The sequence below is a fragment of the Gopherus evgoodei genome, chromosome 2 (genome assembly GCF_007399415.2).
Source record: "Gopherus evgoodei ecotype Sinaloan lineage chromosome 2, rGopEvg1_v1.p, whole genome shotgun sequence".
Lineage (NCBI taxonomy): Eukaryota > Metazoa > Chordata > Testudines > Testudinidae > Gopherus > Gopherus evgoodei.
In genome coordinates, this window is record NC_044323.1 from 297,160,627 (window position 1) to 297,187,924 (window position 27,298).

General features: G+C 43.2%; 1 protein-coding gene across 7 annotated transcripts in view; it reads right to left on the reverse strand.

Moving 5' to 3' along the window:
- Positions 1 to 27,298, reverse strand: part of NUGGC (nuclear GTPase, germinal center associated) — a 98,733-nt gene that overhangs the window by 63,500 nt on the left and 7,935 nt on the right. For 6 of the 7 annotated variants that reach the window (XM_030554056.1, XM_030554057.1, XM_030554054.1 and 3 more), the window contains exons 2-8: positions 23,966 to 24,093; positions 22,438 to 22,625; positions 21,128 to 21,237; positions 20,437 to 20,508; positions 12,494 to 19,517; positions 8,867 to 10,256; positions 3,044 to 3,269 (exon numbers count right to left, since the gene is read on the reverse strand). In XM_030554056.1, the coding sequence (XP_030409916.1) occupies positions 3,044 to 3,269; positions 8,867 to 10,256; positions 12,494 to 19,517; positions 20,437 to 20,508; positions 21,128 to 21,237; positions 22,438 to 22,625; positions 23,966 to 24,066 (9,111 nt within the window). In that variant the 5' untranslated portion in view covers positions 24,067 to 24,093. The remainder of the gene's footprint in view (positions 1 to 3,043; positions 3,270 to 8,866; positions 10,257 to 12,493; positions 19,518 to 20,436; positions 20,509 to 21,127; positions 21,238 to 22,437; positions 22,626 to 23,965; positions 24,094 to 27,298) is intronic. The other variant, XM_030554060.1, reaches the window with a different exon arrangement.

The following is a 27,298-nucleotide window of genomic DNA, read 5'->3' on the forward strand; positions in this document are numbered from 1 at the left end:
CAAGGTCAGGTCTGACAATCAATGGTGCAGTTGATCCTATTGAAGGAAAGCTGTAGCTGGTAGACCAAATTTGGGGAGGGGGAGGCGGGGAGAGACATAGATGGAAAGACTTCTCTTTCCATAGCCCATGTCTCTGGGTGGGGTCAAGAGCTCTCTGGTAATGGCTGCTCCTGGCAACAGAGGAGATTGTAGATCCAGGAGAACAAAGATATTCCCTGGAGTGGAGTCCTTCTGCTCTACCTGCGGTGTGTGCGGTTCTGTCTACCCACACCAAGGAAGCTGACATAGGAAGACTCTGAGTTGGTGGATCCATATGGGGCTGGAGCATTACTGCCAGTGACTGAGGTTCCCGACGGGTGCTCTTTGCCAGTACCGGTGGTTCTCTGACTTTCGACCTCAATGGTGGTGTTAGTGCTGCTGTGTGTCTGTGTTGCTCCTATGCTGTTCATGGAGTGAAAAGGTCTGACTTACTGGGAGTGGTGAGCACTGTACGTTTAGCACTTGTATTCTGCTGTGGTAATTGTTAATAAATAGAGGTTAAGGATATTACCGTGTAAGGCTCTTTTACTAGTAAAAAGCCCCACAAAACCCACAGAAGATTACACCTTGAACCCTAGGAACTGAGTATGGGTGGCCTTGAGCCTTAGGAACTGGGTTAGGGTGGGGGTGCCGAAATTAACCCAGGAGCCCACTGAAGGGTAACAGTGGGGTGCCCTTAGAGTGTGCAGGTAACACTTGTACCTCTTAGTTTGAACAAAACATCCTCATCCATTATTCTGTCATCCCATCCTTATCTTTACGAGGGGCCTGTGTGCTTCTGTACCATCCTCTCCAGTCAGGAACATGTTTACCTGGTTAGCGGATACCCTGATGTTACTATTCTGACAAGGCCTACTTTGGTTCACCACCTTTGGTTCACGCTGCCAGGCGTGCCTAGGGGTACAGGAAGGCCTACACATGGTACCTGCCAATGACAGCGCCGCCAGTGCAGAGTCTAGTATCGGCAGAACCTTGTTCCTATGCACTTTTATATCGTGGCCCTGGGACTCAAGACATGCTAAGTCTTTGAGACCTGGAGATGAAGACTTGCCTGACTTGGATGGAGTTGTGGGGAGGATCGTCCTCTTCAGAGTGGTCTGCTTTTATGCTTATGAGAGAGTGTCCCCTGCTCTCCTGAGCAAACCTTAATGGAGGGTCCATAGGTGTGATCCTCCTCACACCTGCATCAGGCCTCATGCTAGGAGGCACACTACTTGATGACTCTGGCCAATGTGCAGGAAGTTTCTCCCAGCCTGGGTCTGACTGCGGCCTTCCAGCCTTCCCCATGAAGTCAGAATTCCCACACCTAACAGGTCCAGCTGGGGTAGAAACAATAGATACTGCACTTGGTGAAGAGATGAGCCTCCCTGGTCATCACTGACAAGAAAAGAGCAGGGACAGGAGACGCAGCTTTTAAAGCCCAGTATTCTGGATATAATCTAATTTCCATACCAGGAAGCTGGGAAGGTTCCCCATGGAGGGGATGCTATCTAACCACTAGCTAGTATTAACTATACTGAAGATAAAACTGATGAAGCAACTGGAGGCAATTGGCCCACGCCACCACTTATGATCTTGGTGCAGAGCATGAGGACAGCAGGAGCACAGATGCAGACCAATGGATATGATTTGCAAGAATTCTCCTGTCTCAGGCACATGTAGCACACGTGTACCCATGGCAGAAAACACATAGGGTCCAGCACTTGAAGAAATGAAGTTGTTCTAAATGGGCTTTGCATAGTTATACTCATGGGATACACCTTTTGGGTGTGCTCAGACAGTAGAATTTTTACTATCTGTGCCTCCTGGAGTGCTCACAAGCTCTCCCTAGTCTCTCCCCTCACCTTTCAAACATTCTAAGGGTGAGGCCACTCAAAGAAGAAACTTAGGCAGTGACTGTGTGAGCAAAACTTGAGACATTTTTCAAAGGGCCTGATTTTCACAGGGGAGCAATTTCTGAAGATCAGGCTCTTTCAAATGGGCACCCAACACCATTTTTTAAATTAAATGCAAGTCTAAGCTTAAATTAGGAAGAGGCTAATGGCACTTGCCTTGGAAAAACTTCCTGTTCACCAAGGACAAGTGCAATTTTCAACCCTGGCACAGTAAATTGTAGAAGTACTATCCAGCTAAAAGGTCAAATTACCATCACCACAGATCCCACAAGCCTTAACATCTCTTTGGAACAAGGCCAGAGATATTTTTTCTCTCATTATATTTAGTTGTGTTACTTCTCTCTGGATTTAGAAACCTATTAACTTCTAACCAGAAATAAGACACACATTTATAACAGTGAGAATAACCACTGGAACAAATTTACTCAGGATCGTGGTGAATTTTCCATCACTGACAATTTTTAAGTCAAGGCTGGATGTTTTTCTTAAAGATATGCTCTAGGAATTTTTGTGGAAGTTTTATGGCCTGTGTCACATGGGAGGTCAGACTAGATGATTATAGTCATCCCTTCTGGCCTTGGAATCTATGAAACCTCTACAAATTATAATACAATCCCGAAGATCTAGAGGGGTACCCAATATTTTCAGATGAATAGCATTCAGACGATAGTAAAACTGTTCAAACGGCATTGAAAAGATTATGGGTCAAGTGGCTAACCCTCACGTGCAATGAAGAATATGCCCATTCGTTTTGAAGATTGGCTTTACAGGGTCTGTGCTAATTGGAACATTCACTCAGTGTAGTGAAACCCATAAAGGATGGAGATTGGGAGCAAGACAATCCAACTTAGCTTAATGGGTTTCAGGATTCAAAGTCAGAGAACACATCCATGAGGAGACAGGGAGTGAGGGAAACAGACAGACACGTCATAGATTTCAGTTTTTGCCCATAAAATGTTGTGCGCCAAAATCTGCACTCCACAGGAATGAAATTACTTTTCTTTAACCCCTTTACCCTAACACCATAGGCTCTCAATGTTGTCATACAACTATTCTGCTGGCAGAATTTAGCCATTTTAGGGATATTTAGATTTATCTTTGTCACCTACTTCTTTCGAAAGAAACTCCACATCTGCTTCATATAAACTCTTCCCACCAGTCTTGGAGATCTCCACCACCACAGCAGTGCAGGCTCTCATGGCAGATGTAGGCAGCACCGCTTCCTCATCCAGCAAGGCATTTAACAAGCTGCTTTTCCCTGCCCCGGTGTTCCCCACCACTGCAATGTACGTCTTTGGCATTTTTGTATCTTTCTGCAACTTTTCAATCTGCTCTCTTTATTTGGAAAAAAAAAAAAAGGGGGGGGCAGAATTATGAAGCAGTCACCTGGCAATATTTAACTTACTAAGCTTTCAATTTGCATGAGCAGCTATTCTGACTGATGCAAGTTTTGAACCCATAAATTACGTACAAGATGAACTCTACAGCTGTGTATAAGATGAACTATCTACCACGCTCCCAAAATTACTCCACCAGAGATCAAATCAGAACTAGAGGGTCATATCCTACTTCTTGTATTTTTGAACTCACCTTCAAACATTTCACTTACAATGTACAGCAATACAACCACCTACTTTAATCATGAGGGTAACTCACTACTGGAACAATTTAGCTGGCTCATGGTGGATTCTCCATCACTGGTAACATTTAAATCAAGCCTGGATGCTTTCCTAAGAGGTCTGCTCTAGGAATTATTTTGGGGTAGTTTATGCCCTGTGTTATACAGGAGGTCAGATTAGATGATCACCATGGTCCCTTCTGGCCTTGAAACCTAGGTATCATCTGTTCTTACCCTGATAGGATCGCTGCGCCTTCTAATACTAATTCACTTGCTGCAATGTTTGACAAATCCACATGACTTCCAGGCTTGGTCACTGCTTAACAAACTAGCCACATGAGCAAATCTGATCTCTCAAACGGTGTGGTTTTTTTTTCCCCACCTGTAAGCCTCTCAGGAAAATCAACAAGATTTAAGGTTATTCTACAGAATAACTGTTTACCTCCAAGATTTACACCTATGTAAACAACAGCCAGGACGGTGGAACAAGCCAGGACATCCAGAACAAAATCAATAAAGCCAGGAACACCTTCGGAAGCTTAAATACAGTCTGGAAATCATCAAAATACAACACCAAAGCCAAATTCAAGATTTATCAGAGCTGCGTACTTTCAATACTATTTTATAGTGCAGAATGCTGGGAAATGAGAAAGTATGACAAGTCCAAACTGTCTTCATTCCATACAACCTGCATCAGAAAAATCCTCTGTATCTTTTGGCCTAGAACAATCTCAAACCAAGATCTTTTGACACAGTGCAGCCAAGAGGATGTGAGCACCATCATTGCCAGGAGGCACTGGAGATGGATTGGCCATGTGCTTCGGTTGGAAACCAATTCCATCACCAGAGTAGCAATAAAATGGACACCTGAAGGCACGCGAAAACGAGGCCACCCAAAAACAACACGGCAAAGGGCTGTAGAAGCGAAGCTGAAAAACCTGGGGCACAGCTGGGGAACCATGGAAAGACTTGTCAGAAACAGACAGGAGTGGAGGAACTTCATCACTGCTCTAAGCACCAGAGGCATAATAGGAACATTGATGATGGAGGATGAGGATGAAACAAGCAATTAATAAATATCAGAGAAGTGACTCAGAATCTTCCAAAAAGGATTCAACATCCGTTTTCTTTAAGAATTGAAGACCTCTGTTAAAACTGTATCATGAATTGTTATATAAACCAAGAAAGCAATATATCTTAGCAAGGGATAAGCACAGAGGTCCCTCAACATAACAGCACATAAATACTAGCAATAAGTTCCATTGGGGTGCTCTACCCAAATGCAGTAAAATAATTCTTCTCTATATTGTATATAACTGCAACATATATATATGTTCTGTGTTGTCAGTGGTGCAATGATGTGCCAGTATTTTAGTGCTCCAGAGACCACAGGAATACTGAAAATTGCAACCATCTAAAGGGTGCTTATGTCTGCTCCAGACTAACAGAAAAGTATCACAGTTGTGCATATAATACATTTCAAATCACAGAACTATGCTTACTTAGGAAGTATGATGGGATGTACTAGCTCTTTGCGGTTCAGCAAAGAATCTTCTGTGACAACAGCATCCTAATCCAGATGAGCCTTTGGAAAGAAAACCCATTACCCCTGCATCTATTGCAGTGATTTATCCAGGACTAGCACGAGTTCACAAAGTGGGTTTGCTTTAGCAAGTGACTTTTGCCACTCTGTCAATTAACCCAACAGGAATCAAAACACCTGCTGCTAGCCTTCTTTAGGAGCTCAATGAGACAAGCCAGTGAGCATGTCAGAACATTAGCCTACAGAGTTAGGAGGAGTGATTTTTCTACAGTGTTGACTGTTCATTAGCAGTATTTATTCTGCATTAGCTTCCAGAGGCCTTGATCAGGATAAGCGTTCCATTCTGCAACAGACTGCACACATTCATGACATGGTTCTTGTCCCAAAGATCTTGCAATTTAAGTTTCCATTAAAAAAAAACAAACAAAACCAGATGCTGTTGGTCTAGGACTGTAATTAAAGAGACTGCCCTAGAAGTGTAGGTAGAAGTCTATGGTATGCCCTTAGGCCCTTCACAGAACAAGAATGCCAAATAAAGCACCCCAGAAAATTGGAAAGACTTTGTTAGCCAGTGTGTGGCGTGTCTTAGTGTATGAGGGAGCGGAAGCAGCAGAAGTATTACAGGAAGGAAAAGAGGAACACAATATTGTACTACTATATTCCAGCCATACTCGTTATGCACATTGACTAGAAGTTTCCAGTGATCTAAAGCTTGTGTTTCTAATTTTTAGATATCACAAGATAAACAGACCTTAAACCTGTCTGTGGTGCAGGACTGAATTACCAGTCTTGGGTTTCAAGAGGATGGGTATTTTTTTGTTTAACTTTTTAGGGGAGCTGTGTGTGAAACACACATACATCTCTATGGCAGGCTGAGGATTTTATTTTGTTTTGTTTTGAATGGACAACTGCTTGAAGCTGCTTGAATGCTGCACAGTTCTGTGAAGCTGGATTAATTGGTAAGAGTGCATAGAAGGCAAAAGGTATATTAACTTAAAACATGGATATCAACATGTGGAGCATGCACAGACTTGTATTCCTTAAGAAAACACATTCAGGTAACCAGTGTTTCCTATTAATTTAATTTTCTTTCTGTGTGGGTGTCCCTGGGTAGTCTGCCTCTTAAATGCAGTAGCACCTAGAGGTCAGTCCACCCCACCACATAGGATGGCTCTTTAAGGGGCCAATAGATTATTATACCTGAGACCTAAGGGGGATAGAACAAGAGGGCATGAGCAGCAAGTTATATACCCACGTGGTGCCTGGGCACCAGCAATATTCAGAGCCCAGGGACCCAGCTCCACCAATGTTTGGGGCCAGGTCTTCCCCTGGCCCCACCTGCCACCTCCCCACACCTCCTCTGAGTGTCCCCCGGCTCCCCCTTGCTGGCCCTGTGCAGGTCCCCGACCTCGGAGGGAGCAAAGCGTCCCTGCCTCTTCCATGCAGCTCCATGCTGCCTCCCTGCAGCAACTGCTGCCGCAGGATCCTAGTGCCCCCACATCGACTGCCAGGGCAGACTGACTCCGAGTCTGCCCTTCCACCTCGGCCCTTCCCTTTTCTGGCGGGACCCTCCACCAGCACAGCCCTCCCCCCTGGCCCACAGTCACTGCTCCAGCCCCATGCTGGGCAAGGAGGCAGCCCATCCCTCACCCCCAGTGAGGCTAAAGTCCGGGGCAACTGCAGGGAAGGAGGTGCAGCTAGCACCCCCTGGCACCCACCACGAGGTAGGTGAGGAAGATCTGTGAACCTGAGAGGAGCCCTAGGAGCACATGCAGTGACAGTGGTGGGGATGAGTGTGCTGCTGGGGGGGGCAGGAAAGGGGAGCTCCTCCCCCAGAGCTCGCTGCTACTGACAGGGAAAGGGCTGGGGGGGGTCCTCCTCCTCTCTAGCCCCTGTCCCGAAGCAGCCTGCCTGCACCCCAAACTCATCCCCAGCCTTGCCCCACCCCCGAGCCCATACCCCCAATCAGACCTTTCACCCCACCCTCAATCCTCTACTCTAGCACTGAGCCCCTCCCACCACCCCAAACACCTTATCCCCAGTCCCAGCAAGAGCCCTCATCCCCCTGCACTCGAACCCTCTGCCTTAGCCCTGAGAACCTCCAGCACCACAAACCCCTTATCTCCAGCCCCAGACAGAGCCCGCATTCCACTGCACCCCAACAGTCTGCCCCAGCCCTGAGCCCCTCCCACACCCCAAATCCCTCATCCCGACTCCTACTCTTGCCCTGAGCCCCTCCCACACTCCAAACCCCTCATCCTCAGCCCCAGCCAGAGCCCTCATCCCCCTGCACCCTAATCCTCTGCCCCAGACCTTAGCCCCCTCCTGCATCATGAACTCCTCATCCCCAGCCCCACCCCACAGCTCTCACCCCACATCCCAACCCTCTGCCATAGCCCGGAGCCCCCTCCCACATCTCAAACCTCTCATCTCCAGCCCCACCACTGCACCCTCTCCCTCTCTCAAACTCCCTCCCAGAGCCTGCACTCCCTCCCTCCACACCCCCTTCCATCCCCAAACTCCCTCCCAGTGCCTGCACCCCTCCTGCACCCCAGATCTCCTCCCCCTCCCAAACTCCCTCCCAGAACCTTGGGCAGGTGGAGGGTGGAGTTTAGGGGGGGCCAAGTTGGGACAGGGTTCTGGGCACAGCCAAAATTTCTACAAACCTGCCGCTCATGCAAGAGGGAAAGTGGCCATGGGAATGGAGAAGGAATCTTGTCACTGTTCCTATAAGGGCCCAGGAGCCTTGCAGAGACGGTGGGGCAAGTCTCCCTTCTCACCCAACCAATAAAGAATGAGCTGGGAGAAGTGCCTGTATAAACACTGCCTCCTCCCTCAGACACTGCAGATACCACAGGGAGTAAAGAGGTTCCTGCACAGCCCTGAGTTAGCAGAGGAAGGTTGCCTGGTCAACCCTCCCAGACTAAGCAGAGAAGGACTGAGTGGGGAAAAGCTGCCTGAGATTCTACAGTAGGCCTAAAGTCTAATTCCAGCTCCAAGGAGAGCAAGGAGGCTCCTGTATTAAGAAAAGAGACATGAGTGATTGTCTGAAGTGGAACCAAGGTCTGGGAAAAGGGCTGGGGCCTTCTGAACAGTGGAGGAAACTGACCAGGACTTTTACATGGATCCAGGGAGGGCATGAACTGGAGAGACTAAACAGGTGAGTTACTGCTGTAGAACAAGTTAATAAACCCAACCCGGTAAAGGGGAATATGGTGCAACTATGAATAAAGTAGACCGCGCAAAGAAGGGTTGAATAAACCTGGTCTGGGTAATTGTTTTTGAACGGAAATTTAAAAAAAGACTCAAGGACACTAAGTGTAATACACCCACAGGGCCACAAGAGGGCACACTAGAGAGGCATGACAACAGTTCCTGGATATTTGAGTAGTTTCCTGTTCTGACCCCATTAATTCATGTTTTCATACTGACAACCCATACTGGCTGGATACCATTTCCTCACAAGTTCCTTAAGAAATTCACCACTGGGCTGACACCAAACATGAAGAGATTCTACCCAAAAGAAATTTTCTTACAACATTTATGATCATCTGAGAGCAGGAAATAAAAAATGAGGACTGTTCAGCAAATTTGCCACGTATAGTAGCCTAAAGCATCCTGTGAAGTGGCTACAGAGGTTAAAGAAACATGCCTAAAGTCACATAGCGAGTCAGGAATCCTGCCTATCAGTATGTTTTGACCACCACAACACTGCCTACCCCCAATGGTCTCATTAGTTTGATAGCTATGGACTCAAAAATAAAGCTTTACCTCCATTCCTCCATGTGCACTTCATCAATGCCCTCCACAGCACACAGAGCCTGCGAAATTTCATCAAGCACAGTTTGACATTGACTCAACTGGAACTCAATATCTCCCTCTGATAAAGCCCAGGCTTTCTGAAGTTCACTCTCCATTATGTTTGTATTACTGGAACTTGCTTTGGGAGCAGAATTTTCAGCATTAGAGAGATTGCCTAGATTTTTGGTTTCAGACAAGAGGCCAATAACACTTGAATTCTCTGTAGACATGGATGGGAATTCTTCCATATCTTCACCTAAATCCTCAGAATGACAGGAAGCTTCATCTGAAGAGCAAACATGTTTCAAAGCTTGCTGGCTAAACTTACATGGAGAGAGGACCATGTCTCGAATCTGAAGATTTGCTACAGACATTGGTTGAAACGAATGGTCTGGCAGAGAGCTTACTGAAGTCTCTGAGGCACCACATTTGTGCAAAGTTGAGATTACTGGAACGAGAGTTGTAGGATACTCCCTGAAGTCCAGGCTGCAATGATCAGAAGTGTCAGAAACTGTTTGTACTTGCAGAGAACACTGCAGATTTTCTTCTTTGAAAGCAGGAAAGGGAGCAGGTTCACAAGCTAAATTGTTCAATGCTGACCTAGACAAATCCATAACCTCTAGTTTTGGCACACTGCTCATACTACTAAAATCATTAGTGGTTTGTAAATCACTAGGGTCTTTCAATTCCACTGCAATACAAGGCTCCGAAGCAATTCTTCCATCAATGTAATCATATAGGTTAGTTTGTCCTTTCTGGTTTTGCTGGTCTCCATGCTGGTTATCTTCAGCAAAGTCCTCCTCTTTGTCAATTCTCTCATGGCGGCTATTAATCACCTCAGCAGAATCACTTGCCTCAGGAGGAGGAAGCTTAAAGGAAGAGAGTTCCAACTGACTGTTGAAATAAGAGCTCTGAATACATCTCCTTACATTACTATCTACAGCCTTCTGAGAAGCACTGCCCACTTTGACTGCAGAAGGAGGGATGGATGCATATGAATTTTTCAGCGTCTGCAGTGATAAAGAGTGCTTGGCTTCAGACTTGGATGGCGTTTGGGTAACATGTTCAGTAAGGCTTGTCTGAGAAGTGCTGCATGATCCTAAAGCATCAGGAGTGCCAATTTCCTTTTGATTTGGTGCTGGTTCCTCATCGGGAGACTCTGAAGAAATTGCAACGACAGGGTGACACATTTTGGATGGAGGGGAAATGCTGCTTCTGTTACCAGTGTCGTCATGCTCCTCATGAGAAAGCTTTCTTTTCAACTGCATCTGGGAATTAACGCCTAGTCTTACATGGGATGTAATTTGTTCTTGTATAGGTGAGTTAATGTTCCAATCCACTGTGGCTGCAGGTCTTAAATCTGGGGGTGAAGAGAAAAAAAAACCACCAAACAAACATTTAACTTGGTATTCACAGAAATCTAGACTTTTCCAATCCCCACTTTGGGTCCTTATATTCCTATCAAATTCAAGCTTCTGCTACTTGCTTCTCAGTTACAATCTTGTCTCCTTTTGCTTTCCCTCCCGTGTTCCCTGAATTCCACCAATTATGCCAGCTTAGATACCCCCCTTCATCTCACTCAAACCCTGCTCCTTTCAAGCCATACATGGAATGCCCTCCTTAATGTTTACCAGGTCACCTCCCTCCCTCTCTCTCTGGCAAACTCCACCCCCTCAAAAGGCCACGGCAGGTTTAAAATCAATAATGGGTCACTGCTTTACTATGTAACCACGTGATCTTTTTGCTTCACCTCTCCCTTTCCTCTCCTAAATTCTGCTATTTCATTTATCTATAACCCACACTTGTTATCATATCCAAGTTTAGACTGCAAGTTCTGGGGCAAGGACTGTAAACTTGCTTTTGTGGAGTACCTGGAAAGTTTTTTATTGATCAAAGGAAAAAAAAAAGATACAACTTGAAACATTTGGGTGCCCTCTACCCTCGCCCCTTGATTCAATGTTAGTTATGCACCAATAGAGAACAGCTACATTTTAGAGCGAGCAGCTTCGTTTAGACTCTACTAATAGAGGCTTCCTTAGCTCAGAATATCATTATTACCCTCAGATTTAAGGATGAAAATGGATCAATCAACATAATTTGTTGTTGTCTCTTTACAGACTCAGGCGGGGCACTGGTTTGTATTTTTGAGGCTATCTTCACAACCATATGGGTTATAAACTGTTCTTTTTTTAATGAAAGTTGAGGTTGTTAAGGGATGAATTTTGTGAGAGAGAAACATGGGGGCCTGGTGTTTATGTGTCTGCATAAATATGAGGCCTGCTGAGGTACATCTGTGTCAGGGCAGGTCTAAACTAATCACAGTTCAGGTAGACACAAGTTATCTTTAGTTTAACTCCCTCAGGTACCAGACCAGTGAAGCTGAAGCAGCATGCACGTCCGTGTGGACTGCACAAGATGGCCCCAAAACCCCTTAGACATACCCTTAGAGAGAAGCCAGTGTTCCAGAACACTAATAGGCTACAGAACTACAATATTTTATACTTAGCAAATTCAATCTGCATTAGCCATACCACTCAGGCTGCTTTGTCCACAGCCATGAGGAATGCAAGAAAAAACATGCTGGAAGATGAAAAAAAGAGTATGTGTCTATACAACAATATAAACATATTAAATTTATAACTGAAATGCAGGAGCCAGAGCAACAGATGTAAGCTACTTCCAAGTTTGTAGTATGACAAAGTTCCTTCTCTACCTTGGTGGGTAATGCGATTACTGGCAGATTTGCTCACCTCAGTGATCTTCCCCACAGTCTGGGTCAACTTCTCCTGTGTCTGATCAGGAGTTGGGAGGTTTGGGGGGAACCCAGGCCCGCCCTCTACTCCGGGTTCCAGACCAGGGCCCTGTGGATTGCAGCTGTCTATAGTGCCTCCTGTAACAGCTGCACGACAGCTACAACTCCCTAGGCTACTTCCCCATGGCCTCCTTCAAACACCTTCTTTATCCTCACCACCGGACCTTCCTCCTGGTGTCCGATAACGCTTGTACTCCTTAGTCCTCCAGCAGCATACCCTCTCAGTCTAAGCTCATTGCGCCTCTTGCTCCCAGCTCCTCACATGCACTTCCTCTCCTCTGGCTCCCCTACACCTGACTGGAGTGAGCTCCTTTTTAAACCCAGGTGCTCTGATTAGCCTGCCTTGATTGGATGCAGGTAATCTAATCAGCCTGTCTGCCTTAACTGGTTCTAGCAGGTTCCTGATTACTCTAGTGCAGCCCCAGATCACTCAGGGAAAAGAAAACTACTCATCTAGTAACCAGTATATTTGCCCTCTACCAGATCCTGTACCCCACTGGTTTGGATCTGTCACAGTAGGATAAGGCAAATTTGGTTCCAAAACGCTGAGTGTGAGATATTCCTCATACAAAAAGGGAAGTTTATCAATATTAAACCAGACAACTATACTTTCTCCAAACAATAGGGACTATGTGCCATAATAAATATGACGTGCTGTGAAAGCCAAATTTATTTATTTCTGGGAGTTTTTATAGCCACATCCCCAGCCCACAACATATGCCTTCTCAAATACATTTTTCTGCCTTAAGACATGTATTTTTTAATCCTTTAAAAAAAATTATTACCTTTGAAGGAAGAGCATGCAGATTTTGTTTGAAGACAGGAGATTTCACTATTTTGTATGTTGTTGTGAGCATCAAATTCAGGGACTTCATGTTGGTCTGCATCACTTTCTACCTTCAAGGTGATCTTCTGTGAACTAGGAACGGCCCCAGTTATTGAATTCACACAGAATGCAGGCACTGATAAGTCTTCTATACGGGGCGTTTTGACACCATCAAGTTTTCTCTCAGCTCGGTGCAGTACTGGCATGTATTTTTTGTCTTTGATGCTTTCAACATGGTCTTCCGACTCCAACTGCTGTGGAAAGTTACTTGTAACACACTGGCTGCTTTCTCCAGATGTCGCAATGAGATCTGAAGTTATATTTGTGTCATCATCACTCCAATATACAGCTGAGGCTTCTAAGGAGTTACATGAAAAACCTGACTGTGTGTCAAGACCAGCTGCTTTGCAATTGTCACTGCAAATACCTTCATGAAGCCCACCTGTTCCACTAGAACTACCGCTATTTAGTCTTTGGGTAAGCTGATGATGCTCACTTTCAACAGAGCTATTCGATGTGTCAGAGAATATAAAGTCCAAATCTTTGATTTTGGTGCTCTGTTCAGAATCTGCATCAGGAGACTTCAGGGGAGATTTACCAGAAGAATATTGATTATCTAACGCTAAATACATCCTAGACTGAAACTGTTCCTCTTCAGACAGGGAATCTGCACTTGGGCTTTCTGGAATTTTACTTACCACATCTTTTTCTAGTACATCAGTCCATGAATCTGCTGAACTGGCAGCAAGTTCAGTAAACCCAAATTGACTGTCAAGGGGGAGACTCTGGGACTCAGATATTAATTTAACTGACCGTTTTCCATTTACTAGAGGTTCAATACTTGAAAATAGAAGTAAACTGCTTCCATCTCTCCTTGTAAGGTCATCATGGTCTACTTCACCTACAGATTTACAGTCAGTGTCTTCTTCTACTTTACTTTCAATGGGTGGCACAAACCTTTCAGGTTTTATGTTTTCGTCTACCGGGTTCTCAGAGTCATTTGTTTTTTTAAAAAATTCTCTCACTAGTTGGGCAATATTTTTACTACTTTCCTTCTCCATTTCATCAAGATGCTGAGCAGTTTGAAGAGTGGGGTATTTTTTAAAGAACTGCTTAACACTACTGCTAACAAACCGATCATGACACTCCTTCAAATCAGTGGGAATGGAAAACAAGATTACATTAGGACTGGGCAGGTCAGATACAGACTGCTGCATGGAAAGAGACCCCAAAAGGCAGTTTCTCTTTTGGGAGCACTGCTCATCTTCAGAAACTGAAGTTCCAGAATTTTCTGTTCTACTAATGTGTCTTTTTAGTGTTCTGAAAGAATTATTTTTGTTTGCTTCTTTATTCTGAGAATCTTTATTCTCCTCTTTATGAGATTCCATTCTGTTCATAAAGTTAGACTCTGAAACAGTTAAACCTTCATTACTGCCTTTAGAAAAGTCTGCACATCCTGTGGGCTGGCATCTCTTTGCTTGGGATTTCAGGGGTTCAGAATCTTTGCTTTCTTGCTGCATATACACCAGTTCATTTGTTTCTGTTTTCTGATTAAATTCATCTTTTTCTGCACAGAGGCTGGTCAGCATTTCATTTACTGGAGAGTCTTTAACAGTATTTAGGGCTCCAAGAGGTGCAGCTGGTGTCCCCACATCTAGTTCTTGAATGCAACCGTCAAGCAACTTATTCTCAGGCTCTGGATTCTCTAGATTTTTTCCAGCTTGGATAGAATTAAAATCAGCACTTCCTACATGTTCATCTGAACAACCTGCATCTCCCTTATTCAAACCAACCTCTGCAATGCCTTTCACTGCTTCCATCTCTCTCTGGCTTCCTGGTACACAGGGAAATTCTATAGAATTATATGGACAACATAAGGGCCCAAGCTCATGTTCTGCAGTTGTTTGGTCCTCTGTTTTTTCTTCTCTCAGTGTTGGGCTTTTTACTAAGTGACTGAATTCACCAGCTACCATGCCAGTGCTACAATTTTCAGGTCCAGCAATTCTAACTTCACTTACATAATAGTCTACATTGCAAAAAGAATAGCTTTTTTCCTCCAAACTCATATCTGTTGACTTTTCTGTACTTATCATTGATTTCATATCATCTGTTTTAATCACTCTGCCTAGCTGATCTTCATTTGGTTTGCAGTCCAAGTCAGCTTGCAGAATAATGCTGTCAGAAACACTGTCTGGATCACAGATGACAGTGTCCTTTTCCTTCAGGATTTTGCTTCTTTCATACTGCATTTCAGTTGCATTTTTCATTCTCATGCTATTTTCTTCCTTCTTTTCATTTTCAACTTCAGAATCTGAGATATATAAATTAAGCTCCTCTGCACTGAATAACTCAGACCCCTCTGTAGGGTCAGTTTCAATTTCCTTTAGGAGGTTTTCAGCTATATTTTCTTTGGCAGATTCAGGCTTTCCAAATGCAACAGCCTGCATCCCGACTGCAAGATCATTTCTGTCTACACTGCATGGTTGTGTGTCCATTTCAGAAGTTTGTAGTCTGATTCCACCTTCCTCTTGGCATATACTATTTTGAATACTCTTTTCCAAACCAGTTGGTGTCAAGATTTCAATAGTCATATTTTGTTCACACAGCTTCTTCAAATCACTGTCTATGACAAAGTCCTCTGGATACAGTGATTTTTTCACAGGATCCTCTTCAGATTTCAAGTCTATGTTACTTTCCAAATACTGGGACTCTCCGGCATGTGAGTCTGTCTCCTGCGGGTCACGAAATGCACTAGATGGCTGTCGTAATTCCAAATGGGCAGAGCTAACAGAAGAGTTCTTACTATCCTCTAGGTAATTATTCAATGTTCCCAAATCAAGCTCACTAAAATGTGCATCAGTGTGCTTAAATTCCACTTTATCTTTTTCCAGTGTAACTGATTTTACACTCCATTTATGGTTTACTGCCTCAACTCTATTTTCATCATTCAACTTCATATCTTCTTCATTCCAGGTGTCCTGCTGGGGCAAGACGTAATCATTTACAGGTTCTGGATTGTTTCCCATGTCCCTTTTATTCACAGAGTAAGGGGACTGTCTTTGCGAACAGAAATAATCATTAAAGTCAGAGCTTCTTTCCACTACTAGAGAAGTGTGTTTGGATAAGCATAATGGAGAAAGATCATCTGCTGTTACAACCTCTAATTCTGAAGAGTAATACGCTGTATTCCCTTCCAGCCTGTTTGTGGGTCCTTCCGTAATTCTGCTGTGATTAAGATTTGTTTGTCCAACACACACATTTGCCATAATCTCCATCTCTTTATCTATACTTTTGTTTTTTATATTTTTCTGTTGTTCAAATATGCTATCATTAATGGCTGTTCCTGAGTCATGTCTCTCTCCAGGTATTTTCATTATCACTTTGCTTTCGACACTATCTTCATCTGTCTTTATACAAAATGTATTCTCAATACTAGCTGACTGATCAAGCTGCTGCTCCCCTGATGCTGTATCATCCACTACCGAGCAAGCAGTTTTCAGTTCCTGGCAATTAGTATCGTGCATCTCATTGTTATCATTAAGAGTGGAAACCAAAGTATGGCTGACAAGGATTCCAACCGTTTTAATACACTTGGTGTTAGTGGTTGAAAGAGAATTGGAAGAAAACACAGAAATATATGACCCGTCCTCTTCTTTCCCTGGAGACCTCTTTCTTTCCAAAGTGCAGTCACTCTTCTGTAGCAGACACCGATCAGGAAATTCTTCACCTACATCAATCGGTGACTCGGGATCCATCACTTCCACCGATTTCTGTGTGTTTTCCAAAAATGTCACTTTATTTGGAGAAGAACATGAAGCTACAAATAGTGTTTTTCCTTCAAAAGTTTCTAACCATGGTTCTGAAGGCAGCTTTTCCTCTGCTTTGGAATCTAACTCCATCTGCTTAGAGACCTCTCTCCAGGAATTTTTACTTGCATTGTTATCCAGTATAGTTCTTTCATACGCCTCTGAAAATTGTTGAAGACTCAAATGTGTGTCCACAGACATGTCTACTTCTTCCTCACAGATACTAGTGTTTGACACACTATTTTTGATTCCATTTACTGCGGGTTTTGTAGCCAGTAAGTTTATTGCCCTCTCATTTATTAGCCTAGTTTGAGTTCCCACTTCTGCATATGATATTTCAGCACAATCTGTAACTGAAGATATTCTCATCTCTGTATTCATGGAATCCATCTCTGATTCACTCTCATCTTTGTCTCCGTATCTGACATGACTATCCATTGTTAAAGAGATGCCATTTACATTCATATCGGTTTGCTCTTTATCCCCTTCAGAAGCACTCCCTTCCAAATGTATTTTATGGATACCCAAATCACTGACCTCCTGTGGCACACCTTTTGTAGATACCGATGTAATCATATATACACGATCTGACTGAAAGCCTTCAGACTCTATACACACAGTAGCATGAGAAATATTTGCCTTATTGCATGCATTCTGTTTCACAGAAGTTTCAGGTTCATTTTGAGACAATGACTGGATGTTCATTTCCTGGCTCATTGTTTCACTAATGGACCTCTTGGCAGATGTAACAGCTCCAGAATCTTCATACCTGCAAGGATACTCAGGAGAAGTCATTTCTATTACTGTGGCCTGCAAACCGCAAAATGTTCCGCTCAGAGGTTTGACAACTGCCCCTGATTTACACGATTCCTCTTCCTTTGGAGCTGATTGGTGAGGTGAGCTCTCACTGGGCAAAGATCTAGAGGAAGATGGCATACAATTACAGGAAGAATCATTAGTTACATCTTCCAAGTATATATCTTTAGATAGGATATGGTGTTTAGAAGGAGAAGATACATGATAGTCTGAGATATTCTGTGCACACAAGGACAGGTTCTCTGGTGCTGTGGGCTCTGGATTGTTTTGCAGCATCTTTGTTACAAGCCCATCCACTGCCACATGAGAAGCCACTGATGATTCTTCCTCTTCTGAATGAGGCACATCCTGACACTGGACAATCTTTGTTCCACTGGCTCTAGAGACAACTTGTTCTGTGACACTGCTCTGGAATAAGGCAACCCCACTGACACTGTCATCCTCCTTTTCTTGGGATTTAGCAAAACCAATATCACACTCAGAACTGGACATTTCTTTTGCTGCATACACTGTCCGAACTTTACAAACATTAGAAGAGTTCTGATGTTCTAGGTTAATTATTCCAGTGTCTGAAAGCATGTAGTCCTGATCTAAAGCATTTTGCAACTTCTCCTCAAAAACATGATCTCTGTGCATTTCTCTCACTTCTCTGTTTGATATCGTCATGATTTTATCATTGCTAGATTCAGCTCCTTCTTGAATGTCCAAAGTAGTTTCAGGCTTTTGAGTTTCCATATCTAAGATATTATTTAAAGTTTCCAATTCTCTGTCAGCCAAGGAACAACTGTCACTTTCTACAATATCACTACTTTCTTTTATTGCTTCCTCATTTGGCATAAGGCTGTTTTGCTTTATAACTGAAGTCAGCTTATCTTTGCAGATCTCATTTTTGATCCCAGAATGCCAAACACTATGTGGAAGTTCTAAGTCTGGCACAAATGATATGCTTACTTCCCGAGTTCTGTCTATGCTCATAGCAGTTTCAGAAGACAAACCCAACTCTTCTACACAGGTTTTACCATCTGCATTCACTAGTTTCTTTGGACTGACCACTTCTTTTGCAGGAGACCTACCATCTGGATCTTTACCCAAAGCACTGTCTTCTGGGACAATGTTTATTGTTATACAGTCACTGTTTTCTAAACAGTTTTCTACTGCACCAATAACCAACTCTGACAAGCTATTTACAGGAAGACTATCCTTTTTCTTTGAATGGGATTCACAAGTTTCAGCACCAGTAACAGATACAGCCACACATGGAGTTTCATGGACACAAGCATCAACAATACGCTGCTCCAATGAATACCTATTCTCTTCTTCTGTTGATCTTTCCTTTTCCATTAAATTCACCTTATAGCCAGTGCCTGATGGCACTTGAACATTTTTCATAGCTTCATTTATCACTTCTGTGACTTGCATTTGAATATAAGGTTCTGAACTCCCAGAAGTCTCATGTTTAGCTGTTTCTTCAGTGCTGTTAATAACGCTGATCTCCATCATTACATCATCATCGTCAGAGTTTGCACAACTTCCAAGCACTGACTTATCAGCTACGGGAGCTAGTGGCCTGGAGTCAAGGTTGCCTCCTCTCTCTACTAGAAAAGAGTCTGAAAGATCTAGAGTGTTATCAGAAAGACTAGTTTTGACAATAGCTCTTCCACTTGGGTCACTGTCATGTGTCTCTACAGCATCTCTTGAGTGAGGAAAAGGTGGTGACGGTTCTCGATTATAACAAGTTACAGCAGGAAGTTGTGTTGCTATTTCACCACTGTCTTGTCTCTCATCCAGGAATGGTCTGTAAAACTTTGGGATGCTTTCTGAATTGCATGCTTGGGCTCCACTTGGTTTCACACAGGGAGAGTCAGAATTAGCCAGTTCTGCTGTCCTTGTAGCATTTTCCCGAAACAAAGATGACTGTACAGTTTCAAAGACACTTTGTTGAGAAGGCTCTGCAGTGACTGTTGAACCCTTCCTATGGACATATTCAGGTGAAGCAGAACGTACAATCTGAGAATTAGGTCTAGTGTAGTCTTCCAAAGAAGTATTTGGTGTTGCAGTTGATGTAGATGTTGCAGGCATTTCTAATTTGTTTGAAGTCACATTAACAGAATTTGTACACGGAGAAGACTTCACTGAAGACAGTACTGAGCCAGCTGATGTTAATGGCAGAGTCACACTGACTGTGGGAGGCTGCATATCACCAAAGCGTGTGCTAGATTTAGGTGGAGCTCCACTATTTTGGACTACTTGAGAAGTCCGTGCCAGCTGGGACATAATGGGAAGGCCAACATTATTCTCAAAGACCAGACCTGAGTTGTACACTGGTGGTACTTCAGGAGATGTCAACAGCGGTAACTGAATCTGCCAAAAAGAGACAAGAGTCACAGCACCATAAAATGCTACGTATAAATAACCAAAAAGGAAAGAACGTTGGTTTTACATATTAAATGTAAAAACAGAAACCCATGTAGCATGGATGACTTGACATTTCATATCTACTTAATCCCTCCTCACCACCACCACCCACTCACTCAGTGCCACCCTCCACCACACACCCCAAATTACTACACTTTAAGTGGACACAATTTTTGACTGGAGGGAGCATAACAGCCTTCTTCCCCAGAGGCAGCTGGTGACCCAAGTTTTATAATTGGGGATGCTGATATTTATTACACTCCAAACGTAGTCAGTGCTGTTTTTCAGGAACTGGTCCAAGTTCCAACCACACTTTTTTCTTGTTCTGTCTGGCCACTGTAGGCACCCCTGAAAGAATTTAGAAGCAGTGCAGGAGTGATCAGAGGGAATTCAGCAAGGGGGCGAAGGGGGAAGCAGTGCTTGGTGAAGACAGGATTAAGAAATGTATACATACAATAGGTATTTATTATTTTTTCCATTTCTAATATAAATGTATTTATTTATTACAATGGAATCTTCAAGATGTACACACAAACAGTATGACATTTTTGTAATCATTGTCCTTCCTTCCCAAATTCCCAATCTTGTCTATTGCTATCATTCATTGTATCTTGTCTAAAATTTAGAAAATAAAGTATACTGGGCCAGGATCTGGGTCTCATTTGTCTGAAAAGCACCTATTACACATGTGTATTGAACAAACAACAGCATGACTCCTGCAATGAGCAGGGGAACTGATTCAGAGGGTCAGAGAGCATTTCACATACTTCCACCATTAGTTTTCTTAGCTGAAAAAAGGAACACTGTTTGTCAGATGAAATACCCTGAGTACTGCTAGTAATTTTTTTCCTATGTTCTGCCTCACCTGTGGTAGCGAATTCCTCATCTCTCCACGTGCACTTCGCAACTGATCGATCCTACAGTAACAATGTTCAAACTGAAACAGAAGTGCAAGAGGTTTATCTGAAACACAACCTCACTTTAATTCAAGATCCAGAAGACTAAAATGAAGATGAGGCCTAACACCTTGTAAACTGCATCATTTACTGCTAATTAACAGATTTCAGTTTTCAGGCTTAAAGGAAGTCAGGTTTTTTCAAGTCTTCCAATTTTAATGCAAGTTAGTCTTACTTAGTTACCTTTAAAAGTGACTCATTCCCAGAGTCTGTAGCTAAACAACTATACTGATGTATTAAAAGAATCAAAGTCATCTGAATACTGAACTTATGGGAGTTCTCTTCAGTATCACTAATTAGAACAGAGGTCTCTAAAACTTTGGTATACTGACGGGACCCTGCCAGGTGCACAAATGCAATACTTAATTTATTTAAGGTCAATCAGGTCACAGCCACTCCCATCCAGTCTGCAATGAGGACAGGACATTTGGATCACAATAGAGCACAGCATGCTGGGACTCATAGTTCCCAATGGGACGTGCCTTGTATTAAGGAGGAGAGTAACCACAGGCCGCACTGTGTAAAAATATGGATCACATTTGACCCCCGAGCCATGCTTTAGCTACTCTTACAACAGATGAAAGAAAGAATAAAATGTACCAGAAAGTAAAATTCTGAATTTGGCTGACGAACTCGTGTTCCAGGCCTGATACCATTCCCTGCAGGATGTCCAAAGGTCACAGTATCTCCTTCCTGCAAGCTAACTGTACCTGAAAATTTAAAACAAAAATATTACACATCATAACAAACAATCACTCTTTTCAAAAATTCAGAACAACTATTGTTGGACGCATTCCATCAGGAGATAAAGAAACCATAATATAAATGTTAAATAAGCATCAAATAAAGTGATCTATTATGTATATCCTAACACAGCGGTTGGCAACCTATGGCACATGTGCCAAAGGCGGCACACAAGCTGATTTTTAATGGCATGCTGCTGCCTGCCGGAGTCCCTGACTCTGGCACCCCCACACATACCCAGCCCCTCCTCCAATGCCCTGATAACTGCATCCCCCTCACATGCCCCCAGCCCTCTGCCCTGACTCTTGCACCCCCCCACATTCCCACCCCCACCCTGAGCACCAAACAGGAGCTCCTGCACCCCCCAGCCCAACCACATTCCCACCTGCACCCCTAGCACCAAACGGGAGCTTCCCAGGTAAGCACGCAACACCCAAACCTCCTGCCCCAACCCTGAGCCCCCTCCCTCATTCTAGCTCCTGGTCAGACCCTATCCCCAACCCGCAGCCCTGTGCTCAGTGCAGAGAGAGGGGAAGATAACGAGCCAGAACCAGATAGAAGGTAGGTACTCACTGTATGTGGGTAGGGCCGGAACCTCAGACCAGCAGCGGGCTGAGCGGGTCCAGCAGCCAGTACCCCAGCTGGCAAGAGCAGGGGGATGGAACCCCTGAGCGGCAGCAGGCTGAGCCGCTCAGCCCACTGCTGGTCTGGGGTACCGGCCGCCGGCCCCGCACAGTCCGCTGCCGGTCTGGGGTTCTGGCTGCTGGCCCCTTGCCAGCCGGGGTCCCAGCCGCAGGCCCTACTCAGCCCGCTACCGGCCTAAGTGAATGGAACCCCAGATCAGCAGTGGGCTGAGCAGGCCGGCAACGTAAGATCAACATTTTAATTTAATTTTAAATGAAGCTTCTTAAACATTTTGAAAACCTTGTTTATTTTACAATACAACAATAGTTTAGTTATATAATATATAGACTTACAGAGAGAGACCTTCTAAAAAATATTAAAATGTATTACTGGCATGTGAAACCTTAAATTAAAATGAATAAAAGAAGACTCAGCACAGCACTTCTGAAAGGTTGCTGACCTCTGTCCTAACATCTGATCCTTGAGAGAGGAACGCACAAGATTCCTCTAGATACCCTCAAACGTCTTCCTTCCACACTTACCATTGATTCTAACATCGTTCACATAAACACCTGTCAAGCTGGAATCCACAAGTCTGTAAGTATCATTGGTTCGAATCACTCTAGCATGAGTCCGGGAAATGTAATCTCTTCTCTCTGAAACTGGACAACTGACGAAATAGTCCACAACATCTTTGTTTCTTCCAATCAGGGTAACTGCCTTATAGAAACTTTAAACAAAGTTTAAAAAAAAAAAGTCAGATTTTTCTCTGTTACATATAGCTGCTTCTGCAGAAGTCTGGATTTCATGGAAAGCAGTGTGATTACAAGAGACTGGAGACAACACCTCTCGCTGTACCACAAATAGGTGCAGTAGAATTTCCAAGGTCTAGCAACTGAATTACAGTTGGAGTAATGTATTGTCATTTTCTGGTCACTACCAGAGACGATACATAGAGCAAAACTAACTCAGCATAGTAGGGAGTGGTTTCAGAGAACACAGGGCTCACATTTTCAGGAGTAACCAGTGATTATGGGCATCTTGATCTTTGGCTGCCCAATTTGACACACATTAAAAGGAGCCCACTGGGGGAAGAGGGGAGCAAGAGGTAATCTGTACTAAGTCCACAGAATACTGTGAGGACTAAGTTACAGCTGATTTTATATAGCATTTTTATTAATGAACTAAAAGAAAAAGAAAGAGTAAACAGCTAATAAATTACATCACGGGCAATAATAAAGTAGGAGAAGTCAAATACCACTCAGGGCACAGAAATAATCATAGAATATCAGGGTTGGAAGGGACCTCAGGAGGCCATCTAGTCCACCCCCCTGCTCAAAGCAGGACCAATTCCCAACTAAATCATCCCAACCAGGGCTTTATCAAGCCTGACCTTAAAAACCTCTAAGGAAGGAGATTCCACCACCTCCCTAGGTAACCCATTCCAGTGCTTCACCACCCTCCTAGTGAAAAAGTTTTTCCCAATATCCAACCTAAACCTCCCCTACAGCAACTTATAATAATACAAAGAACCTAGAGAAATTGGAAACATAAGCAGAAAAGAAGAGATGTTCAACATACACATCTGGGGGAAAATAATCAACAAAAAACCCACTGCACTGACAGTGCCAAGACTGTTCTGTTAAATATTCAAAGTGGCGAAGTCAAAACTGTCCAAGCAAGCTGTGAGAACCAAATTCGTGTAAGAGGAGCTGGTCAGACTTTTAGGTTGATCAGCTGGTATCCAATCTAGGCCCTCGAAAGGTTCTGGAACCCGTACTGCTTATTGACAGAAATTTAATATAATTTATAAAATTGACAGAGTTACAAATCTCAGACTAAAATAAAATCAAGAAAACATAGGTAAGCTACTATTAAACTAAACTAAGAACATACACTGTCAAATCAGACTCACATCATAACAAATTAGTCTCAATACTGGACACCATCTAGAATACGGACCATCACCACTCATATTTAACATGAAACACAGGCGTAAAATACAAATCCCAGAATGTCGTGTTCATTCTTGAGCAGAGCAGCCCAAGAGCTGTCTTACACAGTACTCACTGGATAACCTCTGCAACACCGGAGACAGAAGCTTTGCGGCCTATGCTGCGCAGGTGACACTGGTTGAGCCCCTCACCGTGCGTTTGGCAGATTGTTGCCATTTCAGAGAATACAAACTTGCTTTACATCTGGAGGGGAGAGGGGGTGGGAATAAATTAAAAATGAAGTGAATGAAGCATGTAAGTTTCACATTGCTCACAAAAACATTCCCACTTTATCTACAACTCTTCAATGCATTTATCCCAGAAACTTCAAATATCACCATCCACAAGTGAACCGAAGAAGCAGTCCAGGGTCAAAAGTGGAAAACCAAGTTCCATGGCCAACAAGTAAAGCGAACATATCACCATCCACAAGTGAACCGAAGAAGCAGTCCAGGGTCAAAAGTGGAAAACCAAGTTCCATGGCCAACAAGTAAAGCGAACATAGCTTTTTCTTTCTAGGTTCCCTCAGTTATATCGTGCTTTACATCCCACGGATCCCAAAGGTTTAACAAATTATGTATAGGAAATACTGTGCCCATCATGGAAATATAACCAACCTTGGTATGGAACATCATAGATCTTGCACAGACCATTATACAATCATTAATTTTCTGGTCCTAAAAGAGAGTGTCCTTTCCATAGATTCCAAGACCAGAGGGGAACACTGTGGTCCTCTGGTCTGACCTGCATAACTAAGTCAGATACCTTTCCCAAAATAATTATTAGAGCATAACTTTCAGATCAACATCCATTCTTGATTTAAAATTGCCAATGGTGGGGAAATCCACCACAACTCTTGATAAATAGTGCCAATGGTTAATTACCCTCACTGTTAAAAACAAAAAAAAAAAACACCTTATTTCCTACCTGAATGTGACTAGCTTCAACTTGCACAGCCACTGGATCATGTTATACCTTTCTCTACTAGACTGAAGAGTTGATTATCCAATTTTTTTCTCTTATGCAGATATATATAGACTAATCAACCCACCCCTTAACCTTCTCTGTGTTAAGCTAAACAGACTGAGCTCCTGGAGTCTATCACTATGAAGTGTAATTTTCCTGTCCTTTAACCTTCCTAATGGCTCTTCTCTGAACCCTCTCCAGTTCATCAACATCCATCTTGAACTGCAGACACCAGAACTGAACACAGAATTCAAGCAGTGGTCAAACCAGTACCAAATACAGAGGCGCTATTTTACCTCTACTTCTACTCAAGATTTCTCTGCTTATGCAGCCAAAGATCACATTAGCCCTCTAGGCTACAGTATCACACTCAGAATTCATATTCAGTTGTCTATCCACAACCCCCAAATCTTTTTCAAGATACAGTATGGGGGGGACTGTATGTATGTATGGCCTACATTCTTTGTTCCTAAAGGTATACATTTACATTTAGCTGTATTAAAATACATTTGTTTGCTTGTGACCATTATATCAATCAATCCAGATTACCCTGTATCAGTGACCTAGCCTCTTCATTATTTAACCCCTTCCCCAATTTTTGGGTCATCTGCAAACTTTATCAGTGATGCTTTTGTTTTCTTCCAAGTAATTCATGAAAATGTTAAATACCATAGGGGTAAAGAACTGATCCCTGCGGCACGCCACTAGAAACATACCTGCTCAAAGATTCCCAGCTAGCCAGCTCCTAATCCATGTCATGTGTGCCATGTTAATTTTATATCATGCTAGTTTAATCAAAATGTTTTGCAGTACAAAGTCAAATGCCTTACAAAGATCCAAGTATGTTACATCAACACTATTTCTTTTACTCACCAAACTTGTAATCTCAAAAAAAACTATCTAGTGTTATTTTCCATAAACTCATGTTGATTGGCATTAAATTGCCCTCCTTTAATTCTTTACCAGTTGAGTCCCATACCACCTGCTCCATTATGTTGAAACAACATTAGTTATTTAGGCCAGAAGAATTTGGCCAGACCACTGAGTTAACAAAAGAGCCACAGATCTTCAATGAAAACTGGACTAGATCTTGGTTTTATGTCTCATCTGACAGACAGCAGCTCACCAACTCTTAGCATCACACAAACTCAAGGACCAATCCAGATCTTACAAAGGCAAATGGGCATTTTGCCTACACAAGGCGTGAAGGACTGGTCCATACCTGGAAGTTCCATTGAATCAGCAAGTCTATAGTCCAACTATTCAATTATTAAGAAAGGAGGGGAAAAAAATGCACCCCATACAAGCTTCCAAAAACTCATACTGATCTTTTAATCAATAACTTGTGACTAGTAGTTTATGTTTATCATTTACCAGTTTAAATCTGTCACTCTGAAGAGACTTTATATTCATTACAAGCAGCAAAGAATCCTGTTATTATTAACTACATGAGCATCGGTAGTCACTGCCATCACAGTGATCTCTTGCCTACCAGCACATAAATATTCCAGCATTTGGGTTAATGTCAACAACTCCTTATTCACCAGAAGAAAAAAACAGCAGCAAGGATTGAAGCTAGATCTAAAACCTGGTGTGTTAAGTCTTCACACTCCTCCAGCATCCTAGAAGTCCTTAAAACTTGTTACACTGGTACCCTCTCCCTCACCCCACCCCTGCTCTCTCCTGACGTCTGTTAGAAAGCTGTAAGCTCTCTGGGGCAGAGACAGTGTCTTCCTAATGGATGTGCTAGTTCAGTGCCTAGCACAACGGGGCCCCACATCCCAAATGAAGGCTTTGGTTGCTACTGCAATTCAAAATAATGTGGTCAATTTACATAGCATCGATGGTTTGAGTTTATTTGCCTGAACTGGTCACCACTATAGGGGAAAGAGTCTGGCACTCTCTGGAGAACAGTGTTCATTTGTATGCACCCTGGTCAGGACATACAAGATAGAAGCCCAACTATCTATCCTGTTATTTCTAATCTCTACTGGCAGTATGCCAGAACTCCTTCCCCATAGACTTATGGCACATGAAGGTCCAGACAAACCCAGAAAGCTGCCTTACATATCACTAAAACAGAAACTTTTGAGACATGTGGTAGAGCCCATCTTAGACCTGGTGGAATGAGATCTCTAGCTCATAGCATGCATCAGCTTGGACAGTTATTAGAATGGAAATTAGGCAACCTCTAGCGTAGTCCATGCACAACAAATAATCTGGGTAATTTCTTTAGCTGGACAGAAGCAGCTCCTGCTCCACGGGGAAGAGGGGCAGCCCATGGCCCCCTCCTACATCTGTCTTTGTAGGTTTCCTGTTATGTTCTTACAAAACCACAAGCAGCAGAAGCTCTTAAGGGCTTGTTTAAAGCTATACTAACAATTGTATTCATGCTTTATCAAGAAAAGAGAGTTTGTCCCAGGTGAGAATCTTAGGTAGGGTT